At 38.8% G+C, this 26,811-nt stretch overlaps 1 protein-coding gene across 1 annotated transcript in view; it reads right to left on the reverse strand.

The window, feature by feature from the left end:
- Positions 1-3,445: 3,445 nt before the first annotated feature.
- LOC122334895 (kinesin-like protein KIF6) overlaps positions 3,446-26,811 on the reverse strand; it is a 46,227-nt gene continuing 22,861 nt past the window's right edge. The window contains 10 exon segments of the mRNA XM_043232779.1: positions 3,446-3,534; positions 9,285-9,390; positions 11,577-11,680; positions 18,057-18,143; positions 18,249-18,392; positions 19,367-19,573; positions 21,266-21,297; positions 21,300-21,397; positions 25,961-26,070; positions 26,244-26,391. Coding sequence (XP_043088714.1) covers positions 3,523-3,534; positions 9,285-9,390; positions 11,577-11,680; positions 18,057-18,143; positions 18,249-18,392; positions 19,367-19,573; positions 21,266-21,297; positions 21,300-21,397; positions 25,961-26,070; positions 26,244-26,391 — 1,048 coding nt within the window. The 3' untranslated portion in view covers positions 3,446-3,522.

The raw sequence follows: 26,811 nt of genomic DNA on the forward strand, positions 1-26,811 counted from the left end.
TTGTCCTCTGCAAAACTAAATACCTCTACACGCAGATGGGTTGCTTAGCTTGCAAAATTCCATTTCACTATTCGCTATCACCCAGATAAAGAGAATGCTGACACTTTATCAAGAATGCCAGTTGATACAGAAGACCGCATTGAGGGAATGTACAGTGGAGCTTATGTCAGAATGTGTGGGAGCCACAATACAAGCTGTGGAAGGATAGCATGACCCAGATCCCAGACTACACCTCAAAACAACACAATCGAATACAGTTAGTGTTGCCTAAGTCTAAGAGTACCATCTTGATGAAACTGCATAATGAAATGGGTCACCGAAGTCTTGACCGCAGCCTCATCAATGGGATTGCTGTTGAGCCAGTCTCATGCATCAAGTTCCTGGGAACCCATATCTCGGAAGATCTGTCCTGGACCACCAACACCTCCAGCCTGGTCAAGAAGGCTCACCAGCGTATTTTCTTCCTGAGGAAACTTAAGAAGAACCAGCTATCCTCAGCCATCCTGGTGAACTTCTATCGCTGTACAATAGAGAGCATCCTAACGAACTGTGTCACAGTCTGGTATGGGAGCTGCTCTGTTGCTGAGTGTACTGCAGCGGGTGGTGAAAATTGCCCAGCGCATCACAGGAACTCCACTTTCATCCATTGAGGAGATCCAGAAGAGACACTGTTTGCGTCGAGCACGCAGTATTCTTAAGGACTCCTCTCACCCTGCCCACAAACTGTTTTCCCTCCTGCCATCCGGCAGGCAATTCAGATTCCCCCAGACTAGAACAAGTAGACTGAGGAACAGCTTTTTTACCAGAGCTATCTCACTACTGAATTCTACCCCACTGATTTCTGCCCCACCCACCCCCATCCCTACCCCATTAAATAAAAAAAAATAAAATAAAAACACAATGCACTGTTTAACATTCATCGCACTCCACTGTACATAAACATATTGTAAATGTATGTACATATCCTTTGTACATACTCTTGTAAATTTGTATACACATATCCTGTATATCCTGTTTGTACATAAACATCTGTAAATTGTTTATCACATATTATCACATATTTATCTTCTGTACATATTACCTATATGTGCACTTTATTTGTGTAATTTTCTATCGCCCATCAGGGATCTGAACTGGCTGCAATGGTGCTGGATGTGTCAGCTGAGTTTTATCATTAGACTAACAGGAGATGCAAATGGCGACTGTTGACTGTACCTGAGAGTCCATCTGTGGCCAACAGTAAAGCTCCTGTAATCTCTGTTTTGTACAGTCTACTCACTGATGAGCCTCATATGCCAAGGAAATCATAGTGTATCATAGAGCAACAGGGACTAATAGCCTCGTTCCTCTTAAAATGAAAGCATCTTTTACTGAAAGTTCACTTTGAAATATACAATCAGGTCCTGACTCACTGCTTTGATGGAGCGTGGCCAACCAGGTGTGATTTTTTTTTGTTTTGCAGTTTCTCCAGTTCAGGACAAAGCAGCACAGACAGTTTCAAAGTCATTTACTGAAAGGAAGCACAAAGTTGAAAAATTCATGCAACGATCAGCAGAGGAACCACCAGGTGCAGGTATTGGAAGACGAGACAAGCAGTCTGTTATGTAATTCAGGGAACCAGGCCAACACACAATGTAATCAAAACAATTGAGACATGATGCCCAGCGAGCCATCCGCATTACAGCTCTTCCCATTCCTCTTATAGTTAGTAAAGCGGTGAGTGCCTGGTGGTCTGTGCGTATGTTCGCCATTTCTCAGTAGCCCACTGTCACACATGTGGACTCCTTTTGTTGTTGTTTTGTCTTGTGCCATTTGTTTGTTGTGACCTAATTTCAGTGTATTGTCTAATTGTATTCAGCTGTTTCTTGTTTACGTATTTACATTGTGTATTTAAGACCAGTTTGTTTGAGATCATTTTGTCTGACTTCATCGTTGATATGTGTGTTTTTATTTTCTGTTTGCCCGTCTGTCTGCCTGCTTGTAAATATATTGTTTATTTCATATTTGGAAGATTAAAAGACTTGTGTATGTTATCTGCTCGTCTAGCGCTCCTTCTCTCACAAACCACACCATGACACCCACACACTTCCTTCTCTGCTACTGAATATTTTTTTCAGCATCAGTAAATTAGCGAGAAGCGAAAGCCACTGCTTTTTCTGTTCTATCTGACTGTATTTTGGTGAAAACTGCGCACAACCCATAGTCACCCATAGCAATTACTAGTGAAGTGTGGAGTCATAAATGGCAAGGAAAGGGCTGGATAGTAACATCTGTTTAACGTCCTCAAAACTACTTTGAGCCGTAGAAGTCCAAACAAACTGTCCTTTTTTTAGCACACTCACGTAATTGGGGCAATGACTATTGCAAACCTGCAGAGATGCTGCGTCTGATGGAGGTGGAGCTTTATGGACAGCATCCAGATGCTCCTGATCAGGTAAGATGCCATTAGCGTTGATTAAGGGTCCCAGGAAAAATCAGTGAAGTCTAAATGTTTAAAATTTAAGTGTTTAAAACACTTAGGGTCAAGTTATGCTCCTCTACTGTTCTTCCATACACTATGAGATCATCCAGGTAATTCTCCAGGGGATGCACATTTGAGCATATTCTGGGGCCAGCTGTGTGCCAGTGCATCCATGCAAAGAGTAGACACAGTCAGAGAATAAAACATAAACACCATCAAACTGATGTAAGCCTCCACTCTTCCAGTGTTTCTCTATGGCTGTCTGTGCAACAGGAGGAGCTTACTGGTAGGTTAACTGGTTAATGCAATGCTTCACCATTTTTTTTATGTTTTTTTCCTTTAAATACAGTGTCATTTATTTATAATGTTTTGAAGATACCTTTATACCACATCAACCACTAAAGTGAACACAAATTACACAAATTATTGTGAGGCGTGAGATGAAGCATGATGCAGAACACCTAGTTTCTCTGTGTGACAGTTTCCTAGTAACTGTCGCAACTGTAATGTGGAGACCAACAACGGAGCTGGGCATCCAAACACAAAGGCTTTATTTACAGATGTGGTTGAACAGACAGGGTCAATCACCAGCAAAACGGTATAATCCAGGCAAGGCAAAGGAGTATCCGATAAAACAAAATAGAGTCAGGGCAGGTGGCAAACAAAAAAAAAAAAAAAAAAAAAAAAAAAGGAAACGGTCACACAGAGAAACTAGGAAACACAGAATGAAAACGTCACAACTAGGAACTATACAAGGGAATGGTTGAACAATAATCAGCCTCAAGGAGTGGGTGTAGGCATATTTTCTGCTAGACACAGGGGAACACATGACAAAACCGACTAATGAGAGCAAGACACACAGAACCAGGGAAGCAATCAGAACATGACACATTTAACCTAAGAAACCAATGAGAACATCACACAGATGCAGATAGCAAATGACATGACATGACACGAGGGGAAAGGGGCACATGGGAAATGGAGTCCAAAACATATGACAGTTTAGGGTGGAGTGCCATCTGAGTTCATTGTCACTTCAGCAGGTGATTGTGACAGCAACCTTAAGGTTGAAGCTAAAATAAATATTTTCTTATTTTCAGTACGATTAAACAAAAAAATTAGAAATCATAGTAAATAAATGTTTAATGAGTGGCTGATCTGATTTCAAAGGCGTCCAGTGCGAGATATTTCTGCAGTCTTCCATTTTTAGCAAATAAAGAAAATACTGTCTGTTGACTTTGTTGCACAAGTCAAAATGTTATCATGTCAGAAAACTAAATATTCATCCTATGTAGCACAAGTGCTATACTCAAAAAATGTACAGCCCTGCCTAATGTGGAACAGCCCGTTTGTGTACAGAGCAATTTTTGTATTATTTAGGCCCATGTAGGTTCTTTGTAGGTAGCCCTGCAATGTAACTAAGAATACAAACATTGACTGACCATTCTTTACACAGTTGAATTGGGATGGCTGAAACCAAAAGAAACCTTTCCAGAAACTGTTAGATATGGCCCAGGGAACCTCAAATCTGGCTCAAAAAAAAACATTTATTTTCATAGTTTAGTGTTAACCTTAATCAAAGACACCTGAGTATGTTTTTAGGATGGCAGCCACAGTGCTTGACTCTCAAATGCTTGTATTGTTTTTGTTAGATTTTCCTGTTTTTTGGTGCTGGTCAAACTCTAAGGTCACGCAGACGGGGGAAGCTTGTGAAACAATGCGGATTCCGAACATCGTTGCCCAGCAAACCAGCGAACCTCCGCTCTCTACCCAACAAAATGGACAAACTTCTTCTGCTCACCCGGACTAATAGGGAATTTTCAAACTCTGCTGCTCTGTGTTTACAGAAACCTGGCTAAATGACACCATTCCAGACAGCGCATTAAGTCTGTTGGGCATTCAGCTGTTTAGAGCGGATCGCGACACAGAATTAACGGGGAAATCATGCGGCGGGGGATGTGCTTTTACATCATTGAAAGGTGGTGCACAGATGTAAAAGTATTAAAGAAGATGTACTGTGCTGATGTAGAAGTACTCTTTGCTAACTGTAAACCTTTCTACTCGCCGCAGGAGTTTTGCTCGAGTTTTGTTATTATGGTGTGAGTTTACATTCCTCCGCAAGTGCACATGAGCCTGGCTTTACAAAAATCCGCCGATCTGATCTCAGAAACTGAGTAACAACACCCGGACTCTGTTTTAATCATTCTCGGGGACTTTAATAAAGCCAGTCTCTCACATAAACTGCCAAAATTCAGACAGCACGTTACTTGTCCAACCAGAGACAGTAATATACTTGATCACTGCTACACCGTAATAAAGGATGCATATCATTCTGTCCAACTAGCTGCCTTGGGACTTTCTGATCCCTGTTTGGTCCATCTCATATCGACCTACAGGACTGTAAAAAGATGGACTAACGAAGCAGAGTGGGATTTACAAACCTGCATCTCTCTCACTGATTGGACTGTCTTTAAAGCTGCTGCCACAGATCTGGACGAGCTCACAGTAATATCATATATCAGTTTCTGTGAGGACATATAAGTTAAATGAGTTCTGATAGGAATGCATAACAACAACATACCATGGTTCACTGCTAAACTCAGTCAGCTCTGTCAAGCCAAAGATGATACTCGCAGGATAGGGCACAGAGTCTTGTATAAACAGGAAAAGTACACACTAGAAAAGGAGATCAGAGTGGCAAAGAGGAATTATTCTGAAAAGCTTCGCACTCAGTTCTCCTCTAGTGACACAGCTTCTGTGTGGAAAGGAAGCTTTCAAAGGACCCCAGCACTCAAATCAACAACTGGCAGACGACCTGAAAGATTCTACTGCAGGTTTGAAAAGATACCATTCTCAACTCCTGCAATCCCCCTTTCCCCCACACCTGCTCTTCAACTCAGCGAAGATGACGTGTGCCAGGTTTTCAGAAAAAACAAAAGAAGAAAGGCACCAGGCCCAGACGGTGTGACTCCAGCCTGTCTGAAAACCTGTGCTGACCAACTGGCCCCCATCTTCACACAGATCTTCAACAGATCACTGGAGCTGTGTGTAGTGCCTTCATGCTTCAAATGCTCCACCACCATCCCAAAGAAACCCAAAATTACTGGACTTAATGATTTCAGATCTGTGGCTCTAACGTCTGTGGTCATGAAATCATTTGAACAACTGGTCTTTGGTTATCTAAAGGACTTTACTGGACCCTTACTGGACCCCCTGCATGGGACTGCATTATGTTCTGCAACAACTAGACAGACCAGAGACTTATGAGAGGATCCTGTTTGTGGACTTTAGCTTGGCATTCTACACTATCATCCCAAACCTCCTCCACCCCAAATTAAGCCTGATCTTGGTGCCCACCTCCGTCTGTCAGTGGATAAGCAGCTTCCTGACAGACAGATAGCAGTTAGTGAGGCTAGGAAAATTCTCATCCAGCAAACAGCAACTTTAGCCTCTCAGGGTTGTGTCCTCTCCCCACTGCTCTTGTCCCTCTACATCAATGACTGCACCTCTAAAGACGCCTCTGTCAAACTCCTGAAGTTTGAGAACAACACCACAGTCATCGGCCTTATACAGGACGGTGACAAGTCTGCTTACAGACAGGAGGTTAAAGAGTTGGCTGTATGGTGCAGTCTAAACAACTTGGAGCTCAACACGCTCAAAACAGTGGAGATGATAGTGGACTTCAGGAGGAACCCCCCCTTCACTCACCATCATGGACAGCACTGTGGTAACAGTGGGACACTCACGTTAACTTTGAAAAAGGCCCAGCAGAGATTGTACAGGGAGTGCAGAATTATTAGGCAAATGAGTATTTTGACCACATCATCCTCTTTATGCATGTTGTCTTACTCCAAGCTGTATAGGCTCAAAAGCCTACTACCAATTAAGCATATTAGGTGATGTGCATGTCAGTAATGAGAAAGGTTGTGGTCTAATGACATCAACACCCTATATCAGGTGTGCATAATTATTAGGCAACTTCCTTTCCTTTGGCAAAATGGGTCAAAAGAAGGACTTGACAGGCTCCAAAAAGTCAAAAATAGTGAGATATCTTGCAGAGGGATGCAGCACTCTTAAAATTGCCAAGCTTCTGAAGCGTGCTCATCGAACAATCAAGCGTTTCATTCAAAATAGTCAACAGGGTCGCCAGAAGCGTGTGGAAAAACCAAGGCGCAAAATAACTGCCCGTGAACTGAGAAAAGTCAAGCGTGCAGCTGCCAAGATGCCACTTACCACCAGTTTTGCCATATTTCAGAGCTGCAACATCACTGGAGTGCCCAAAAGCACAAGGTGTACAATACTCAGAGACATGGCCAAGGTAAGAAAGGCTGAAAAACGACCACCACTGAACAAGACACAAGCTGAAACGTCAAGACTGGGCCAAGAAATATCTCAAGACTGATTTTTCTAAGGTTTTATGGACTGATGAAATGAGAGCGAGTCTTGATGGGCCCGTGGCTGGATCGGTAAAGGGCAGAGAGCTCCAGTCTGACTCAGACGCCAGCAAGGTGGAGGTGGAGTACTGGTTTGGGTTGGTATCATCAAAGATGAGCTTGTGGGGTCTTTTCGGGTTGATAATGGAGTCAAGCTCAACTCCCAGTCCTACTGCCAGTTTCTGGAAGACAACTTCTTCAAGCAGTGGTACAGGAAGAAGTCTGCATCCTTCAAGAAAAACATGATTTTCATGCAGGACAGTGCTCCATCAAAGCGCGTCCAAGTACTCCACAGCATGGCTGGCAAAAGGGTCTAAAAGAAGAAAAACTAATGACTTGGCCTCCTTGGTCACCTGATCTGAACCCCATAGGGAAAACAGTACACCTCTCTGAACAGTGTCTGGGAGGCTGTGGTTGCTGCTGCATGCAATGTTGATGGTGAACAGATCAAAACACTGACATAATCCATGGATGGCAGGCTTTTGAGTGTCCTTGCAAAGAAAGGTGGCTATATTGGTCACTGATTTGTTTTGGTTTTATTTTTGAATGTCAGAAATGTATATTTGTGAATGTTGAGATGTTATATTGGTTTCACTGGTGAAAATAAATAATTGAAATGGGTATATATTTAAGTTACATTTACATTTAGTCATTTTGCAGACGCTTTTATCCAAAGCGACTTACAATTGAGAGTACAATTGAGATTCATTTTTTTGAGAGACAAACAGACAGAGTAAGTGCTTGTAACACGCAGTCACAGGGAGTGTTCAAATTAGTACATGCCAGAAGGGAAGGAATAAACAAAGGGGAGGAGAAGTGAGTAATTTTTTTTTTTTTTTTTTTTTATGATGAGGTCAGGTATTGCTGATGTAAGTTTTCAGCTGTTTCCTAAAGATTGACAGAAATCCAGCATTCCGGTTATGTATGGGAAGATCGTTCCACCAGCCAGGAACAGAGAACGAGAAAGTTCTGGAGAGTGATTTCGAGCCTCTTTGAGATGGTACCACGAGCCGTCACTCGCTAGCAGATCTCAGACTTCTAGAGGGTGTGTAGATTTGTAATAGTGAGTGGAAGTAGGCCTGGACAAGTAGCTGTGCAGCTTGCTCTGTTAGAAAGGGCCTGATCTTTCTGATGTTGTGTAGTGCAAACCTGCAGGATCGAGCAGTCTTTGCAATGTGATCTTTGAAGGTTAATTGGTCATTGAGGATTACACCAAGAATGTCTAGTTGCCTAATACTTATGCACAGTAATAGCCACCTGCACACAGAGATATCCTCCTAAAATAGCTAAAACTAAAAACTACTTCCAAAAATATTCAGCTTTGATTTGATTCAGCTCAAAAATACTACTTGCCTAATAATTCTGCATTCCCTGTACTTCCTTTGTTAGCTGAGGAAGCTCAACCTGCTACAGGAACTGCTAAAACAGTTCTACTCGGCCATCATTGAATCCATACTCTGCACTTCTATAACTGTCTGGTTCAGCTCAGCTACCAGTTCTGACCTCAGAAGACTACAGAGGGTAGTCATGACTGCTGAGAGAATCATTGGTACTCATTGGTACATCCCTCCCCACTCTCCAGGAACTGTACTTATCCAGAATGAGCAAAAGGGCTAAGAAAATCATTCTAGACCCCTCACATCCAGCACACTCCATTTTTGAACTGTTGCCGTCTGGTCAACGGTACAGAGCACCGAGTACCAGGACAGCCAGACACAGGAACAGTTTCTTCCCCCAGACAGTCCATGTCATGAACACTTGAAAACACTATTATACACATTATTTAACATACAGACTTATTTACACTTCGATTTGCACATAACACTGTACAAAAACATAATTCCTGCTTATGTCTATAGTACATATTTTATTTTTCCTATTTTGTATATAATTATCTCTCTTGTCTTGTCATCCTGTTGCACTGTAGACCTTCTGTCACTAAAACAAATTCCTTGTATGTGTAAACATAACTGGCCTTAAAGTAGATTCTTGTTCTGATAATTAGAAAATCACAGGTGGGTGAATTTGATCAAACTCTGATTTAAACTGTGGGAAAACTGACCTGCGAACAAAAAGCTTCACTAAAGCTTCTCCAGCAATTTTCTGTAAAATGTCCTGCATTAAAGCCATGTGAATTCAATGTGAGAAGAGTCAATCTTCTTACAACAGCTTACATTAACATTCCAATTTTTTTTTTTTTTTTTTTTTTTGTGGATCATAGTTTCATCTGGCACCAGTAGTCATGTTGGAAGTACCAAACACAACAGAAGATGAAAGGCTAAAAAACTAGGAATGTAAAAAATTTGATTTGAGAGAGAATGAATGACATTGATGAGCAAAGCGCTACGCAGAAAATAATACTACAATTGATAATCAAAATGAAGCCATACCTTTAGCGTAGAGAAACAAAACTGGATTTTTCTCATATCAGGCCCAAGGTTTAAAGTTACTTCACTGTCAGGGTCCTCCAGATACACATTTATCTGCTCTTCCAACCTGCAAAACAGGAATAATACTCATGTCTTCCACTGTAAAACAATTGCTTAAACAAAACAATAGGAATACTAGCACCTTGTGGACAGTGCACCAACATATAACACTGTTTGGTCCCTGCTCATGGGTCATTCCAAATCCTATTACTCCTTTCCCCCTCCCCTTTTGCTTCCTAAATACTGTCCTATCAAAATAAAAGCAAAAAAGTCCCCTTCCCAAAATCATCTTGAAGTACAATAACAAACCATCAATTCATTAATTTTAGTGAGAACTGGCTACCTAAGGTGGCATGATCAGAGAGGTGGCCCAACAGGATCAGAAAGGGGGCCCAAAGCAATCACAATTCTAGGAACCTGAGACAGTTCGTTGTGCATGGGGCCCAAAAACCTGGCTGTATGTCTCTCCATCAATGTAGCAAATTTGGGAACAAAATGTTTGCTTTATGTAAATGTTACAGTTAAGTTAATGATCTTCATCTTGTCAAATACTGTGACAAAAGACAAGATGGCCAGGTGCACGTGTATGATAATACCTGGGGTAAAAAGACTTGCTGTGATAAATGGAATCATGAATTCTGCTGTCTACAAAAATCCTGAAGGATAATGTTCGACCATCTGTTTGTGACCTCAAGCGAACTTGGGTTGTGCAGCCAAACAATGATCCAAAACACACAAGCATGTCCACCTCTGAAGGGCTGAAGAAAAACAAAATGAAGACTTTGGAGAGGCCTAGTAAAAGTCCTAACCTTAATCCTATTGAGATGTTGTTACCTGACCTTAAAAAGACAGTTCATGTAAAAAAATCCTCCAATGTAGCTGAATTACAACAATTCTGCAAATATGAGTGGGCCAAAATTTCTCCACAGCATTGTAAGATATCACAAATGCTTGATTGCAGTTGATGCTGCTAAGGGTGGCCCAACCAGTTAGGGGACTAGCACTTTTTCCACACAGGGCCATGTGGGTTTAGATTTTGTTTTCCCTTCGTAAAAAAACTTAAATTTAAAAACTGCATGTGTTTAGTTGTATTATCTTTGATTAATATTTACATTTGTGTGTACAAGTGTGACAAACAGGCAAAAAATAAAATAAAAAAACAAGAAGGGGGACTTTTTTCACTTCATTGTAGTTGGAAATTAGCACAAGACCACGAGAACCAGACGAGCTCTCTGCTCAATATGACTATTGTTTCAGCTTGGAATTATTATCACATAACGCTGTTGTGTCTTGCCATAGGAGAACTGGTCCGCTGATTTAGTGTGGTTTCTCCCAAGATTTTTTTCCCATTTCTAGATAGCGTTTTGGTTCCTTGCCACTGTTGTCTTTGTATTGCTTAATTTGGAATAACTAGTCTATTGAATTAAATTAAACTTAAAAAAAAAAAAAAAAAAAAAAAAAAAAAACTATGGTTGTCATGTGTTGAATTAACAAATTCAAACTATGGTGGTACCACCTCACTGGAAAGGATTAACTGCCGATAATTAATTGCCAGATAAAAAAGGACACATTCTGAGGTCTTGTTAAGGTAATCCTTTTATTTTATTTTATTACGAAATATTTATTATTTCACAACTTAAAACATTGATCTAACCTTTTATTGGATAATGATGTTTCATCATCATGAAATAAATGAAATATTTTGATATATTTGACAATTATTGGAACCCCTATACATTTTTAAATATCAAAATATCAAATATTTATTACCATTAATATTCACAAATTTGAGCAGTATCAGTGAGTATGAACATTATGCAACCATGGTTTCCTGTTTCACAGAAATATGAATAGGAGAGAAAACAAAGCCAAGACTACCTTAATCATCTATTATAATTAGAAAAACCAAAGAATATAATTCTGATGTGTAGCAAAAGATACCTAAGCTTTACAAATCACAAAGTAGCTTTAACAAAAGTGGGGTTATAACACAGGGCCATGCTTGGATCTTCTAATCATACAATAATCAAAAACAACACAAATGGGTCACTGAGCAAAAAAAAGCTTCTGCTATGCCCATTCCAGTCCTCTGAACTGAACCCTATAGAAAATGAGTGTGATAAACGGAAGAGAAACAGCACCAACATGAACTGGGAATCTAAAGGGTCTGGAGTGATTCTGAATGAAAGAACGTTCTCTAATCTCTTGTCAGGTGTTCTATAACAGAAATTGTAAGGAAGTTCAGGTACATACTGCTGGACTTCTTCTTGAGTTAGCTTGTCACTCCTTTGTTCTCCAATAACCAGAGCCAGCTCTTCCTTCAAAGACTGGATTTCCTTCTTCAACTGGACAATCAGCTGCCAGACATACAACAACAACAAAAAAAAAATGTTAGCTGTGTGTCGCGTATCTGGACTCTTTTGTTGTTGTTTTGTTTGTCCCACGTGCTCTGTGTGCCCTACTTTTCATTCCTCTGTTAATTGTATCATTGTCTTCAGATGTGTCTCATTAATTTAGTCAATTACTTTGTGTATTTATTCCCTGTGTGTTTAAGTTCAGTTTGTCCGATCTCTTTGTTAATATGTGGTTTTGGCCTGTCTGCAGCTATATTGTTTATTTCGTCTGTAGAAGATTAAAAGACTATTCATTTTCTCATCGAGTGCTCCCTCTTTACAACCACAGCGTGACAGAAGAGCAGACCTTTAAAAAGTTTAAATAACGGTGTGTTTTCCCTTTTTGTTTTTTATTTTGCCCTAATGTTTTCCCTGTACGTTGACCCTAATTTTCGCATCCTCCTGCAGGGGGATCGCTTTCTCGAGGGCTACACAGAGGAGTTCATCGCCCTCACGAACCTAACGCCCTAACGAACGCGTTACCCGGACAGCTTCCTGTGCTCCACTTTTCACAGAATCAACACCTCCACACGAGCAAAGCTGTCCAGGAACGGCCCTTGAGAGAGCGTCGCCACTTACATTGGAGAATTGCATGACACCAGCACCCCCTCAAACCAGCCCCACTCCGGATCCACAGCCCACCACTTCACCGCAGAGCCTCAGCCAGTGCCCACCGTTGACAGGGGTACAGAGTTAGCCGCGACCAACGAGCCATCGCCTGAGAGAGCGATAGAAACGAAGATCGCTGCTAGACCTGAGCCAATTAAGTCAGACCAGATGCGCGAGAAAAAGCGTGAGAGTATAGCATGAGCGCGGAGTGGAGCTCCACCCACTGCACAACGGCTGAGGGTGAGCTGATAATCCTTCTGGGGCTGCTGGATCTATGGGAGGAGCTGGATAACTGCACTGTGGGGTTAGACCTGGCAACTCCCCTTTGTCCTGAATCCCCACTGGTCCCATCTGGCCATCCTGAAACCCCGCTGGCCCTGTCCAGCCGTCCTGAATCCTCGCTGGTCCTGTCCAGCCGTTCTGAGCCCCTGCCTCAAGGGCACACTCCAGAGACTGTTCCCCAAGGGCGCCCTCCAGTGCCCACGCAGCCCGCGCCTCCTCCAGTGACCACACACAAATTACCTTTTGTATTTATTCCCTTTGCATCAATTCAGTTTGTTCAATTTCGTCATTAATATGTGGTTTTGTTCTGTCTGCCTGCCTGCAGCTCGAGTGCTCCCTCTTTATAACCACAGCATGACAATAAGAGAGTGGGAGTCTCACATTGTTTTTAAGAAAATTATAAATAAATGTACAAGATTTCACACAATGTTTGTCTACCCCCACTTGTTTTTACAAAGCTTTTCAAGCCTTATTAATTGTACGTCATGTTTTATTTCATTTTTTTTTACCATTCCATTAACTGTATTATAATAAGTAAAGGAATAAGTGATGGGGAAAAATTATACTTGTTGATTTAAAACTAAAATTGGTAGTAGGTGGCAGTAAGTCACCGTTTAAATTAACAAGGCCTCATGTCATTCATTCATTCAGCAAGGAGGGTGTAGTTATGGGTTATTAATTACTGAATTTCCAGTTTGTTCAATGTGATTCACAAAAGCACAGCTGTTTCTTAGAGATGCACACCAGTTCTGTTTTTGAACTGAATCCCACATTAAAAACATAAAACACATCATATTACACTTTTTGTTGGTATTAAAAATCAAATGTCACATTTGAAGTCTTCCAGGACCAGAAAGGTCTTTAACTCCCACCTCTGGCAGAGCTTTGGTCAGTTCCCAAGGGAGGTTGGAGACATTGAGTCCTTAAAGTTGCCTGTTGTGACAGCAACCCCAGAACCTGATGGTGGACACCGGAAGTAAGGGGTGCTGTAAAGCTGAAAAAGGAGTCCTATGGCTGGCTGGCTCGTGGGACTGAAGCAGCTGATAGGCACCAATGGACCAAGCGGACTGCTGGTTTGCTCAACCAGTCTACATGTGCTTTGTGGATTTATAGAGGCATTTGACCATGTCCCTCCCAGTATTCTGTAGGGGGTGCTCTGGGAGTATGGGGTCCGTGGCTCTTTGCTATGGTTTTCCCGATTACTGTATAACCAGAGCAGGATATTGTTGCGTATTTTTGGCAAAATGTCAGGCTTATTCCTGGAGTGTGTTGGGCTCCGGCAGGGCTGCCCTTTGTCACCAGTCCTGTTCATTATCTTTATGGGCAGAGCACTCTTAGAGAGAGCTTGGTCACTTGGGAGGAGTTCAGAGTAGACCTGTTGCTCCTCCACATCGAGAAATGCCAGCTGAGGTGGCTCGGGCATCTGTTCCAGAAGCCTCCTAGGGGAAGTATTCCGGGGATGTCTTAGGTCTTGCCTGTGGCCTCCTCCCAACAGCTAGGACATGCTAAGACCTAGGACATGCTGGAGGAACTATGTCTCTGAGCTGGCCTGGCAACGCCTCGCTGTTTCCCCAAACAAGAGCTGGAGAAAGTGTTTGAGAGTGGGTGGGGAGGGTGAGTATGTTCCTGTATTTCTATATCTCAATCTACAGTCTGCCAATATTTGTTCATTATGCTATTAAGTGATACAAATTAGCATATTTAGATGCATCCTATTATATGCACGCTGCTTGTGTAGATGCAATATTTTTTTTGACTCTATTACTCCTGTCTGCTGAGAGGTTCATTTGTTTGTAGCTCCGTGTAGCTTTGCTCTTCAATTTATCACCTTCTGTTCTCTAGCGATCAAATATAATTTAATTGTCTACATACTTCTGATACTATCAAACTAATCTAACTATTTTGACTGCTGTTAGTTCGCTCATTTTAATCTACAATTTATAACAGTATTCTCAGTACTTCTCAGAGGGCAGGATTTAAGTATAACTCCTTTGAAGTTTTGGTGCTGCATATAACATTATCTATAGAATCATGTGCTAGTGATAAATCCCCTGTCATGTTTGTACTGGCCACTGTATACAGGCCACAGCTCAGATTTCATTAAAGAATTTGCTGATTTTCTAACTGAGTTAGTACTGGCCGCAGATAAAGTCTTAATTGTTGGCAATTTTAATAGCCATGTTGACAGTGAAAAAGACGCATTAGGATCAGCTTTCTTAGACATTCTGAACTCTGTTGGGGTTAGACAACACGTTTCTGGACCTACACATTGTCGAAATCATACTCTAGATCTAATACTGTCACATGGAATGGATGTTAAAATGGTTGAAGTTCAAGCAAAGTGATGACATTTCAGATCACTAGTCTTGATTGAACTCTGTATAGTTAAACCTGTAAACTCTGCACCTTATTACAAGTATGGTAGAACCATCACTTCCACCACAAAAGAATGCTTTCTAAGTAATCTTTATTCCTGACTTATCTCAATTGCTTAGCACATTCAATACGATGCAAAAACTTGATGATATAACTCGAAACTATGCACTCTCTTTTTCTAGCACTTTAGATACAGTTGCTCCTTTGCACTTAAAAAAGACACAATCTGACTCCAAGGTATAATGAAAACAATCGCAACCTAAGAGCAGCCCGGAAAATGGAGCGCAGGTGGAGAAAAACTAAATTAGAAGCATTTCGTATTGTCTGGCGGGAGAGTATCCTGTCATACAGAAAACCATTAAAAATGGCAAGATCTGATTATTTATTATATCTCTTTTAGAAGAAAACAAACACAACCCCCTGTATTTATTCAATACAGTGACTAAATTAACGAGAAAAAAAAACGTCAACAGGTGCTAACATTTCCCAAGCAGTAATGACTTCATGAATTTCTTTACTTCTAAGATTGATACCATCAGAGATAAAATTGTAACTATGCAGCCATCAACTACAGTTTCACATCAGTTGGTGAGCTATAGATCCCCTGAGGAAAAATTACACTCATTCTCTATTATAGGAGAGGAAGACTACAAACTTGTTAAATCATCTAAACCAGCAACATGTATGTTAGACCCTATTCCATCTAAACTATAAAAAGATTTGCTTTCAGAAGTCATAGATCCTATTTTGACCATTATTAATTCATCATTGTCATTAGGATATGTTCCCAAAACATTCAAACTGGCTGTAGTTACGACTTAGTTACGAAACCACATCTTGATCCCAAAGACTTAGTAAATTACAGACCAATCTCTAATATCCCTTTTCTGTCAAAGATACTAGAAAAGGTAATATCCTCACAACTGTATTCCTTTTTAGAAAAAAAATGGTATCTGCGAAGATTTCCAATCAGGATTTAGATTACTGGGACTGCTCTCATTAGAGTTACTAATGACCTGCTTCTATCATCGGATCGTGGTTTTATCTCGTTATTAGTGCTATTAGATCTTAGCGCAGCATTCGATATTATCAATCACAACATTCTCTTGGATAGACTAGAAAACTATGTTGGCATTAGAGGAAGCGCCTTAGCATGGTTTAAATCATATCTATCTGACCGCTATCAGTTTGTAGCACTAAATTAGGAGGTATCATATCGGTCACAAGGGAAATATGGAGTTCCTCAAGGCTCAATGCTAGGACCGTTACTTTTCAACCTCTGGGAGATATTATCAGAAGACATGGTGTTAGCTTTTACTTCTATGCTGATGATACTCAGCTCTATATTTCAGCGCAGCCTGGTGATACACACCAAATTGAGAATCTAACAGAATGCATAGTCGATATAAAAAACTGGATGATGAGTAACTTCCTAATGCTAAATTCTGAAAAAACAGAGGTGCTAATAATTGAAGCTAAAAACCCCACATATAATAATCTAGAATACAGTCTAACACTTGATGGCTGCTGTGTTAATTATTCATCATCAGTTAGGAACCTAGGTGTGCTGTTGGACAGCAATCTTTCCTTCGACAACCATGTTTCCAGCATCTGTTTTTTTTCCATCTTAAAAATATATCTAAATTACGACCTATGCTTTCAACCTCTAATGGAAAATTATTAATTCATGCATTTATGACCTCGAGGTTAGATTATTGTAATGCTTTATTGGGTGGTTGTTCTGCATACTTGATAAACTTCAGCTAGTCCAACACGCAGCAGCTAGAGTCCTTACTAGAACTAGGAAGTATGATCATATTAGCCCAGTTCAACACTGCACTAACTCCCTATCAAACATCGGATAGATTTTAAAATCGTATTAATTACCTATAAAGCCTTGAATGGTTTAGCTCCTCAATACTTGAGCAAGCTCTTATCACATTATAGTCCTGCACGTCCACTGCGTTCTCAAAACTCTGGCCATTTGATAATACCTTATGAATATCAAAATCGACTGCAGGTGGCAGATCCTTTTCCTATCTAGCACCTAAACTCTGGAACAATCTCCCTAACTCTGTTCGGGAAGCAGACACACTGCCAGTTTAAATCTAGATTAAAGACATCTTTTTAACCTAGCCTACACATAACACACCAACACACTTTTATTATTCAAATCTGTTAAAAGATTTTTAGGCTGCATTACTTAGATCCGCTGGAACCAGGAACACTACTCCTAAAGCACAATGTACTTGTGACATCGTAAAAAGAATGGCATCTAAGCTAATATTAGTCCTGTTTCTTTCTTAATCTGTTTCACAGTTTGTATCCAGACTAGATGGTGGATCAGCACCCAAAGATTATATTCATCAGAGACCAGAACACCTAGATGCGCTCTGTGGACCGATCACCAGATCCTGACACGCACACACACACACACACACACACACTGACACAGCTGCGTTTAAAACTGAACTGGAAGTTAAGTGCTGGGTGACCGGTCAGAGGAGAACTGTCCCCAACTGAGTCTGGTTTCTCCCAAGGTTTTTTTTTCTCTATTCTGTATGGATGGGGTTTTGGTTCCTTGCCGCTGTCACCTCTGACTTGCTTTGTTGGGAATACTTCACATCTAGTTATTATAGTCGAATTGATTACAGAGACCATCTCTGCATTTAATAACAAATTATTCACTGTCGTCATTATACATCCCTGTCATTGTATTCTTCTGCTTTATACTGTTCAGTGCTTTGATGCAACCTGTGTTGTTAAAAGCGCTACATAAATAAAAATAATTGATTGATTGACCACTTACAGCACTCCAGTTTTCCAGTGTTATACTAGAAACGGCATGTTGCTTTTGTAAGAAATAAATGATTGGTTTTAATGTTACTTTAGGGTGGGGTAGAATTAAATGACTGGCAAAACTCATCATTTTGTTCACATACTCCCTCCGTTCATCTCAAATACCCCCCATTTGAGAACCACTGGATTAGACAACGACTGCCCCAAATTACAATTTGGGATTACAGGATATTTTTTGAAGTACAAAAAAGCCATATTATAATGTCTAAATTACCAGAGAAGGATCCAGTTCTTCATTGAGTAAAGCATCATTCTTAATCAAAGCCACCCTTTGAGCAAAACGGCAGGTGGATATAGACTCCTGAAAAAAAAAAGTGAGTGATGTGCAGGAGTGCTGTGAATACTTCAAACCCATACATTGTCTTGCACAAATAAAAAATTTAATTGAGATTAAAAAGAAATGTACATCAATATTCCTCCTCTCTGCACACACAGTAGCAATCATGGTGGTCATGCAGTTACCGCCCAAACTGTCTCTAAGCACAGAGGTCATCATGGAATTGCGATAAGGGATGTGGGATCTATTCTTCTCCGACAAGGCTATGATGACCTAAAACAGAAAGCAATTTTTTAAAATTTAAACTCATCAGTATACTTTCAGTATACTATGGAGATTCAGGTAAACACTCTGTTAGCTCAATGGTTTATATTTTGAATTACTAGACCAGACTTGAAGTCAATTTTAAAAATTATTTTTAAACACATTGTAAATGTTACAAATGCATTGCTAAAACATGTTACAAAGGCTGAACTACATAGTACTTAATTTTGGAGTTAAACAATTAAACGGTTTTTCACAATTTTCGTGATCACGATTTATTGGGAAGGTATAAATTGGAGTTTGGTGACGCAATGGAGCCACGTGCACAGCCTCTCCTGTGAAAATTTAAGAGCTGTGTTCGACTTGAAGCAGCACTAACTGATCACTGTGTGACATCAGTAAAGTGAGAGCAGATGCTCATTATGCTTTAAATAGCTTTCGCGGTACTTTGATGTCAATCAATGATTGTTCTGTGCAGTGTTGTCGAACACACACATAATAAAAAGAAAAACACAATAGCTTCAAAGGGGAGCTGTAACAGAGATATTTTTATGTCTAATGTTACAGCTCACACTCATCCAAGCCAGGCCACTGCAAATCTCCCAGTGCTCCTGATGGCCAATCTGCCCCTGATTAATATATACACCCCATTCCTCAGCATCTACTTCTATCATCGTATAACATCCAGCCAGCACAGGGAGCCCTCGGCCTGGGGTGGAACATCGGGCAAATTACGATATGACATTTACGCTAATTGGTTAATAACACATTTTTCTGTGGTATGACAAACTCAGAACACAGATTTAATATTGACTTTACACTGACTTTAACTTCAAATTATCGCAGTTATCAATGTAAGGAAGCTGAAAGCACAACATAAAACATTAAAAGTAACTTCAAATTCAATGTTTTAGTAATTTTCCATAGTGCACCTTACAAAAAAAAAAAAAAAAAAAAAAACTCTGTAAAGAAGGTTTTCTGACCTGCTCCAAGTAGTGCAGAGAGAGGTTAATATATTTTGCTTCTGTTAGAATTTGACCACCCACACCTGTCTTTCCCACTCTTTCAGACCCAGCCAGATCCACCAGGTGCAGCTTTGAGTGCCGTACCATGGCTGAACCCAGCTCCTTGCTGCACAGGTGAATGGTAAAGATGCAGTGAGAGCGTGTAGAAGCCTGGTTCATAGGCGTCTACATAAAGACGTCAAAAAGAGATACAATGAGTTAAATGTTTACAAATAATAAATAACAGCAAATTCCAATTTCAAAGCAAAAAGCATATTTCTGTCTTAAATGAAGGTGTTGTCTTAAAGGAGACAAAACCCAGAGAAAAGAAAGTCAAAAATTGATTACATATAGACAGTAACAATGTATTGAACAAATCAACAAGCACACTCACAAATGTTATAATAATTATACAAATTAAATTACAATTAATTTATTTTAAGATTAACTGAAATTTATCTTGTTTAAATGTTTCAATTCTCTGTTATTAATCTATAAAAATATGTTTGTAGTATTGTAACAGAAGGGACAGTAGGCAAGTAAAATGTCTTCAGTTTATTTTGACACACAGATGAGCAGACGTTAATCAAGCTGGAGAATCAACAGATAAGGTACACTCATTTCACAATAGGGGATTCTGGAGTAACAATTCTTTGTCTCTTATAGGGAAGACGAGAAAACTTTGAGAATTCATCTGAAACCAAGATACATTTGTTATCGTTACAGGGAGGTAATGAAATCCAATCCTAGGTGTGACCAGGGATGATTAAGCACAGCCAAAGGGAGGTGTTTGCCAGATGGTAGATGACAAGGGCTTTGAGTCCATCTAGAAATCCCAGGACAAACTTTCTCACTTCCCTAGCCAAGTCTGACCACTGTTCTTGTAACAGCAAGTGGATTGTGTCACTTTTCCAGAGCCAGCTTAATAGCAAAAAACTCCCTGTTGCCGATCTCATAGTTAATCTCCACTGAGATTCAGAGAAAAGATGGATGGAGTCTAGCTGAGTTCTACTGCTGATCACACTCCTCCTACACCTCCACATTCCTCATCCTCTTCCTATTCATCCCTAATATTTGGAACAATAAACTTTTACGTATTCAGTTGTGGCTTGGTCTCTTCTCATCTAATGCAAAACATTTGTCTATATTGTTTTCTGTGGATAAGTAAACTAATAAATGATTGATGACATAATTTTGTAGCAAAAGCTCCAGTCTACTAAATCCAGTTCTCAAAAGTCTTGTGAACACATGTGTATGTGTTTCATGGCCTTGTTTCAGTGACTTAAATTTTTATATTTTTACTAACTATGCATAAACATTGTTTTCTCAAGAACACAAATATGAATTAATTCATATGCAAAATAAATTCATGTTTATATATGATTGTAGCTCAGTTTGCACTGATTACGTGTGTAATCAGACTTTAGTAATATATTTTTAAGATACTGAATAAAACACAAATGTCATGACATTTGTCCAGGGACCCAAAACCCCACAGACACCAGAAGATTAAAGTGCAAAAAATAAATAGGTGTGTTGTTTTCTTGTTGTTAGATTAGATCTCAATTCATGTTTTTCTTGTGACTATCCTTTTCATTTTTGTTTTATAATTCCTGTTATTATCCATATAGGACAAGTAAAGCATGAATGGGTACAAATTGCCATTATAGGTTTAATGACAAATCTAATAAGTAAAATTTACTAAACTAACAGACATTTTGTACACCCTTTAGGAGAATAAAAATGCAAAAGATGAAAAACTATTTTTATGAATAAAACCCTACAAAAATATTTATCAACACTCACTATTTAAACAAGTTCAGAGTAGTATGTAAACAGAAAGCTGAATCAACCAAACATACAGACTGATGTACTTACCTCTGCGATCATCATACGATTAGTGTCTCCTAAAAGAGCAAATCCAAAGCTTCCTCTTCATTTGCCGATTGTTTTAATGATAGGTTCTTGAGATGAATATTCTGGTCTGGATCTTCCATGACTGTCACCTTTCTAAGTCAATGACAAAAATGTTAATTTATGGTTCTTTTTTTCCTTTTTTTTTTTTTTTTTCAAAAGATTTGTAGAAATGCACTTTCCTTTTCAGTTATCACTCCACTTATGTTAACATTGAGTCCTTACCTTTCAGTATTATAATGGTTTTAGGCTCTATAAACAACCCCTATGACATGCTGTTAACAGAGCTTCAATACCTGAACTAAATTCACAACTTTAATTATTGAATTCAGAATAAAAATGGAGAGTTGAATTTAATATTAAACTAGGTTATATCTAAAACTATTAAATGCCTCTGTTACAACAAAAACTAAGACATCTGATGTGACGAGCTGAAGTGATAAATTACAAGAAAAACACCAAAGCAGGTAATCACATTGGGAAAAAAAAAACATATGCAAACACTCATAGGATCAAAGAGTTCATGGTTCGTTATTCACTAAATAAAAAAGAGAGAGATGGATTTCAGGATAGTGAATCAAAGTAGGTGGACTTGAAGAATGGTGTGTATATTCACAATAGAAATAAAATTCTTGAAAGTTTAACGTGTGTGGTGAGAAGTGGGCATAATATATTTTCAGACATGTGCTATTTGTGAGACTCCAGGTTTTGAGTTAAAAGTTAGTGTAAAGAAAGAGACAGCAGAGTAATTACAATGAAGTCTAAAAGTCTGTATTAGTCGTATGTATTACTCCAGCATGATTTTAACCAGATTTTTTTAACAATTTGAAGGGGAGCAAAGAAGAATTAAAACACTACATTAGACTCTGAAACAGATGCCCTATCTGGGCCAAACTAGGGAACAGAAACTCTCTCTGGGTTAAACAAGAGAACTGGAGTCCTCTCTGAGCTAGACTTGGGAACAAGAGTCTTCTCTGAGTAAAACTCAGAAACCGTTCCTCTCAGGGCTAAATTGGGGCTCAGGTGCTGGAGCAGACACTGGAGTGAATTTATTTCTGGATTCTGTTATAGATAGACTGGAGCTGATACTGGAGTCAACTTTGGGTAGTAGCTAGGAGCTGGACTTGCAGAGACTAGTTTTTCCTTTTTGTGCCTCTTTTTCGCTGAGGTGAAAATGAGTGCTATGGTCTTATTACTTTCACTTTGGGGCAAGCTCAAAGACTGGAGCGGACTTGAAATGAGTCTGATAGGTAGTTTAAAGGACAGAATGGAGTGGATATCAGAACAGAAATCCACAATATACAATTCATACAGATTTGGAAGCATAAGCATTCTTGGCGTAGTAGGAGGAACAGGTACTCCTGCGAAGAGTCATTGTAGTAATCTTTATGGGGGGTGGGGGTAAGTATAAACAGTTCAGAAATTCAGGTAAAGGAACTTAGCCGAGGGAGTAGTCTTTAGGTGGTGATGGAGCAATGGGATTTCAAGAATGAAGGAGAAAACTGATGGGACCACAGGTAGTTATGAGGAGTATTAACCATATACACTATATTACATATACATCTCCTTCTAATGAAGAGTTTTCACTACTTCCATGAGTACAAATCTTGATGTTAAAGCATATAATGTTATTCTATGCAATTGTGTGCTTCTGATTTCATAGCAACAATTTGGACTAATATCAGACTGAGTCAGTGTGGAAGACTGATCTGCATAAAGTCAACTCCTACACCTAGCTGAACAACTCTGGTGTTACTTTAAATGCAGTCCTTGAGCCAAAAACTCATCACTTAACACCAATGACTTGTACAAATGGGTGCAGTCATTTGAGACACTTCCAAAACTGTTGCAACAGAGATAAAAATAAATATTTAAATACATGACTCCCAGACTCCCTCCTGGTTCACACCTGCTCATTTTCCCAATCACCAGGCTACTAATCGCTTGCACATCTCTGTGGCTGGAGATGCAGACTACACAAACAGTCTTCAATAAATCCAAGAAATACAAATGGGAATGTCCACACTGGAGCTGTGAGCAGTAAACTAACAAACAAGTAGATCTGACGGGAGAAATGCACAGATAGGAACCAAAATGCACTAATGACTAATGAGGGACAAAAAGAGGAGACACACCTGGAATCAAATTAACAACACAACACAGAAACTGGGTAAGGCAACACATGTGGGAATTGTAGAACAAACACAGATTCTGTAACAGAAACAATGTTTTTTTTGGTATACATGATATACGTGAAGGAAATTTCCACAAACTGGTTCTTTTCAGACAATTCTGATGTCAGCAAGCAATAATGTGGGTGTTTTTGGATAACAAAAGAGGAATACAAAGTTGTGCAAAAATATGAGTATGCAAAATAATACAATCCAAAGTTTTCCATTTACATTTTTCAATGCCTGGTTTGGTGACCACTGGATCTCATCATCTTTTTGCAGATGATGTTGTCCTGTTGGCTGCATCTAGCCAAGCCCTACAGCATGCACCTGGACGGTTAGCAGCCGAGTGAGAGGTAAGTCTGTGCGTCCATACTTAAGACTACTGACCCCGTGACCTGGTAGTTAAAGTGTCTTAACAGCTTCACTATTGTTATGTATTGAATTTAAAGTTAAAGAATCATTAAACATAAAATAGTCTACCATTTGTCACAGCTATGTGATATTTCCCCAGTAAAACAATTTTAACTATATTGTCCATTTTCAGTAGACCAGTATCAAAATCTAAAAAAGAGACGCCTTCCTTAATCGTAGTAATAAAGCCATTCCATTAATAATATTTATGTTTTAAAATGACTTTATTAGGAATTAGATATTTATTTATATCTGACCTTTAGGGCTGTACACAGGTTTTTATAATTGCTGAGGTCCCAAAATGGAGATTGTAAAGGGAATCAGGAGCATACTTTCCCTAGGAAATGTAGATTTTCCTGACTTACATGTGTGCATTTTAAGATGTTTTAATGCTCATGAATTGGATAATAGTATAGGTTTAAAATTGAAATTTAAGATTCTTAAACATGGGAATCAGATTAAATGTTGCAATGAATGATCCACAAAATGGAAATAGACAAGATATATTTTATGTTTATGAATTTAATAAACTCAATTTATAATTATCCTGGTAGCATTTAGTAAAAATGATTAAATTAATATTTTTATATATTTTTAATTTTTATTATTATTATTATTATTATTATTATTAATAATAATAATTTATTTTAATTCACACTGACAGAATTACAATATGTTTAAACTGATTTTTTTTAATATCAATTATGTTTTGAGTCAAATTCTTATAGTACCATATTTTGACTAACCCATGAATAGGTACACAGTCATTCAAACTGTCGATTTATTCAGAAATGACATATCATTATGTTTCTCAGAAAAACAAAACAGGCTGTGTTTGGAATGATTTTTGTTGGTGAAACAGAGCAAAAACAGGCAATATGGTGTCTAAACATAACATTTGTAATCAAGAACATTTTTGACATGTTAAATTTTTATTGGTATAAATAAATACGTTTTCTGCCCCATGTCTTGAATTTGTGATCATTCTACATGCATTTTAATAGATTGAATCATGCAGTGAAAGAACACACTATTGACACGCACTACACTTCACATAATGTATGCTTTCTCTCTAGAGGGGAGTCTTGAATGCTTTTTGCAAAATACGTCTGTTATCACTGATGATATAATCACACACCTGTATTGCTAAGGCATCTTATTATGAAGATATTATTTTCCGGACCTCAGCGACTTCAATGGTGGGTACGGTCGCTGACCATGGATTTCAAGCAAAGTAACTTTGTATTACATTGTAACAGCTTAATGCCATGCTGTATCGATAAACATTCAAATAAAGTCATTTGTGTCAACTAAATTAAAATTAAAATAAATTAAAAATGTAAATAAATTCAAATAAAAACTTAATTGTATAAACTCACATAGCTGATTATTGCCTTTAATGGTGTTTGTGATAAGTTTCATTCGCAGATCTTTTAACAGATACGACTAATATTGATTAGCCTACATCTTGGATAAGATTCCTAAAAGTTACACATACACCTACAGCACACATTACAGACACTGATGCACAAACATGAGTATGTTCTATATGTCTACACTATAAAGAAAGAATAAACCAGTGACTGACTACATCTTCTCTTCCAAATGAACACATCCTTTAACTAGTTTAGCTGCTATATGCCAGAATTACACATTAGACGAAACTATTCGTTCACATAACTCAATATATTACGTTTTAAATCCCTTTTTCCACTTGTGTGGAACCATTAACAATACAATGGACATTGGTTATTCTTACTTGGCAGATCTCTGAGATATCTAGTAAATACTGACTTTCTGGGGAACACTAATGAAAACCGATATCCCAACTTCTAGCAAAAGTGGAAGTTTGTCGCTATGAGTCTAAAAATGCCAGTCGGTCAATCCAAATAAAGACACAACCCATAGCAATTTTTTATGAAAGTGGCATAAATATAAACAATAAATGAATGATAAACATTAGATAAATTAATCTAATGAGTAATCACTACAATAGGGCACATCAAATAAACTAAACACAGTAGCTCACAGATTATGAGAAGGAAAATGAGGGAGGGTCAAAACAGAGACTTACTGCAAGTCTTCCAGACGAGATGTCTCATGTTGGGGATTCAGTAGATCAAAGCCTGTCTCATTGTAGATTTCCAGGTACGATATATGAGTTGTATAGATCATGCTGTTGTTCTGCAAAAAGGTATAAAACTAATTCAATAAGGTTTACCAGAGAAGATTAAAACAGTCCAAGGTTCACCAGCTAAATACTGATTCTGGCCTGCTTCCAGACTACTTCCTCATCAACATTTTTTCCCTTTTGCTAAATGCATGCCTTCAGAAGTAATATGAAAATGTCTACTGACCTTGCTGAAATGCTGATAAAGGTAAGAAAGAGTTCTGGGGATGATCCCTCGGTCAGTGTAGTGCTCTGCGCCTCCAGTTATTGTAAAGGTCTTTCCACTTCCAGTTTGTCCATAGGCAAAAATAGTCCCATTATAACCTGCCAGCACACTATTAAATGGTGCAAGGTTAACAATAATCCAATGCCATTTGTGTCGTGTGTCACTATGATTTAGTACTGTTATATAAAGACACAATAATTGATAAATAATTACTTAATAGATGAAATCAATTATAATTTTGCAATTAGAAGTTAGAAGAGCCAAGTAGCACGTCCATTCTGTGCTTTTCTCAACAGTGAGAAACACACTGAGAAAATTCAGTCAGCCAAAAAAACTGCCTGATGACCAACCGTCAATTTGGTACGTTCCGTGCTTAAGTGAAAAACCTCTGTGTATATGCTGGTATGTGCTCATGTTGTGATTAATTGCTAATGCTTTTAAGTTATTTATATTCAAGGTGTATGGTATTATAACAATATTGAAACTTAGTGTCATGAAACAGCATAAAAGTTTTAAACTTTTTTCTTAA

The sequence above is a fragment of the Puntigrus tetrazona genome, unplaced genomic scaffold, assembly GCF_018831695.1.
Source record: "Puntigrus tetrazona isolate hp1 unplaced genomic scaffold, ASM1883169v1 S000000671, whole genome shotgun sequence".
NCBI lineage: Eukaryota > Metazoa > Chordata > Actinopteri > Cypriniformes > Cyprinidae > Puntigrus > Puntigrus tetrazona.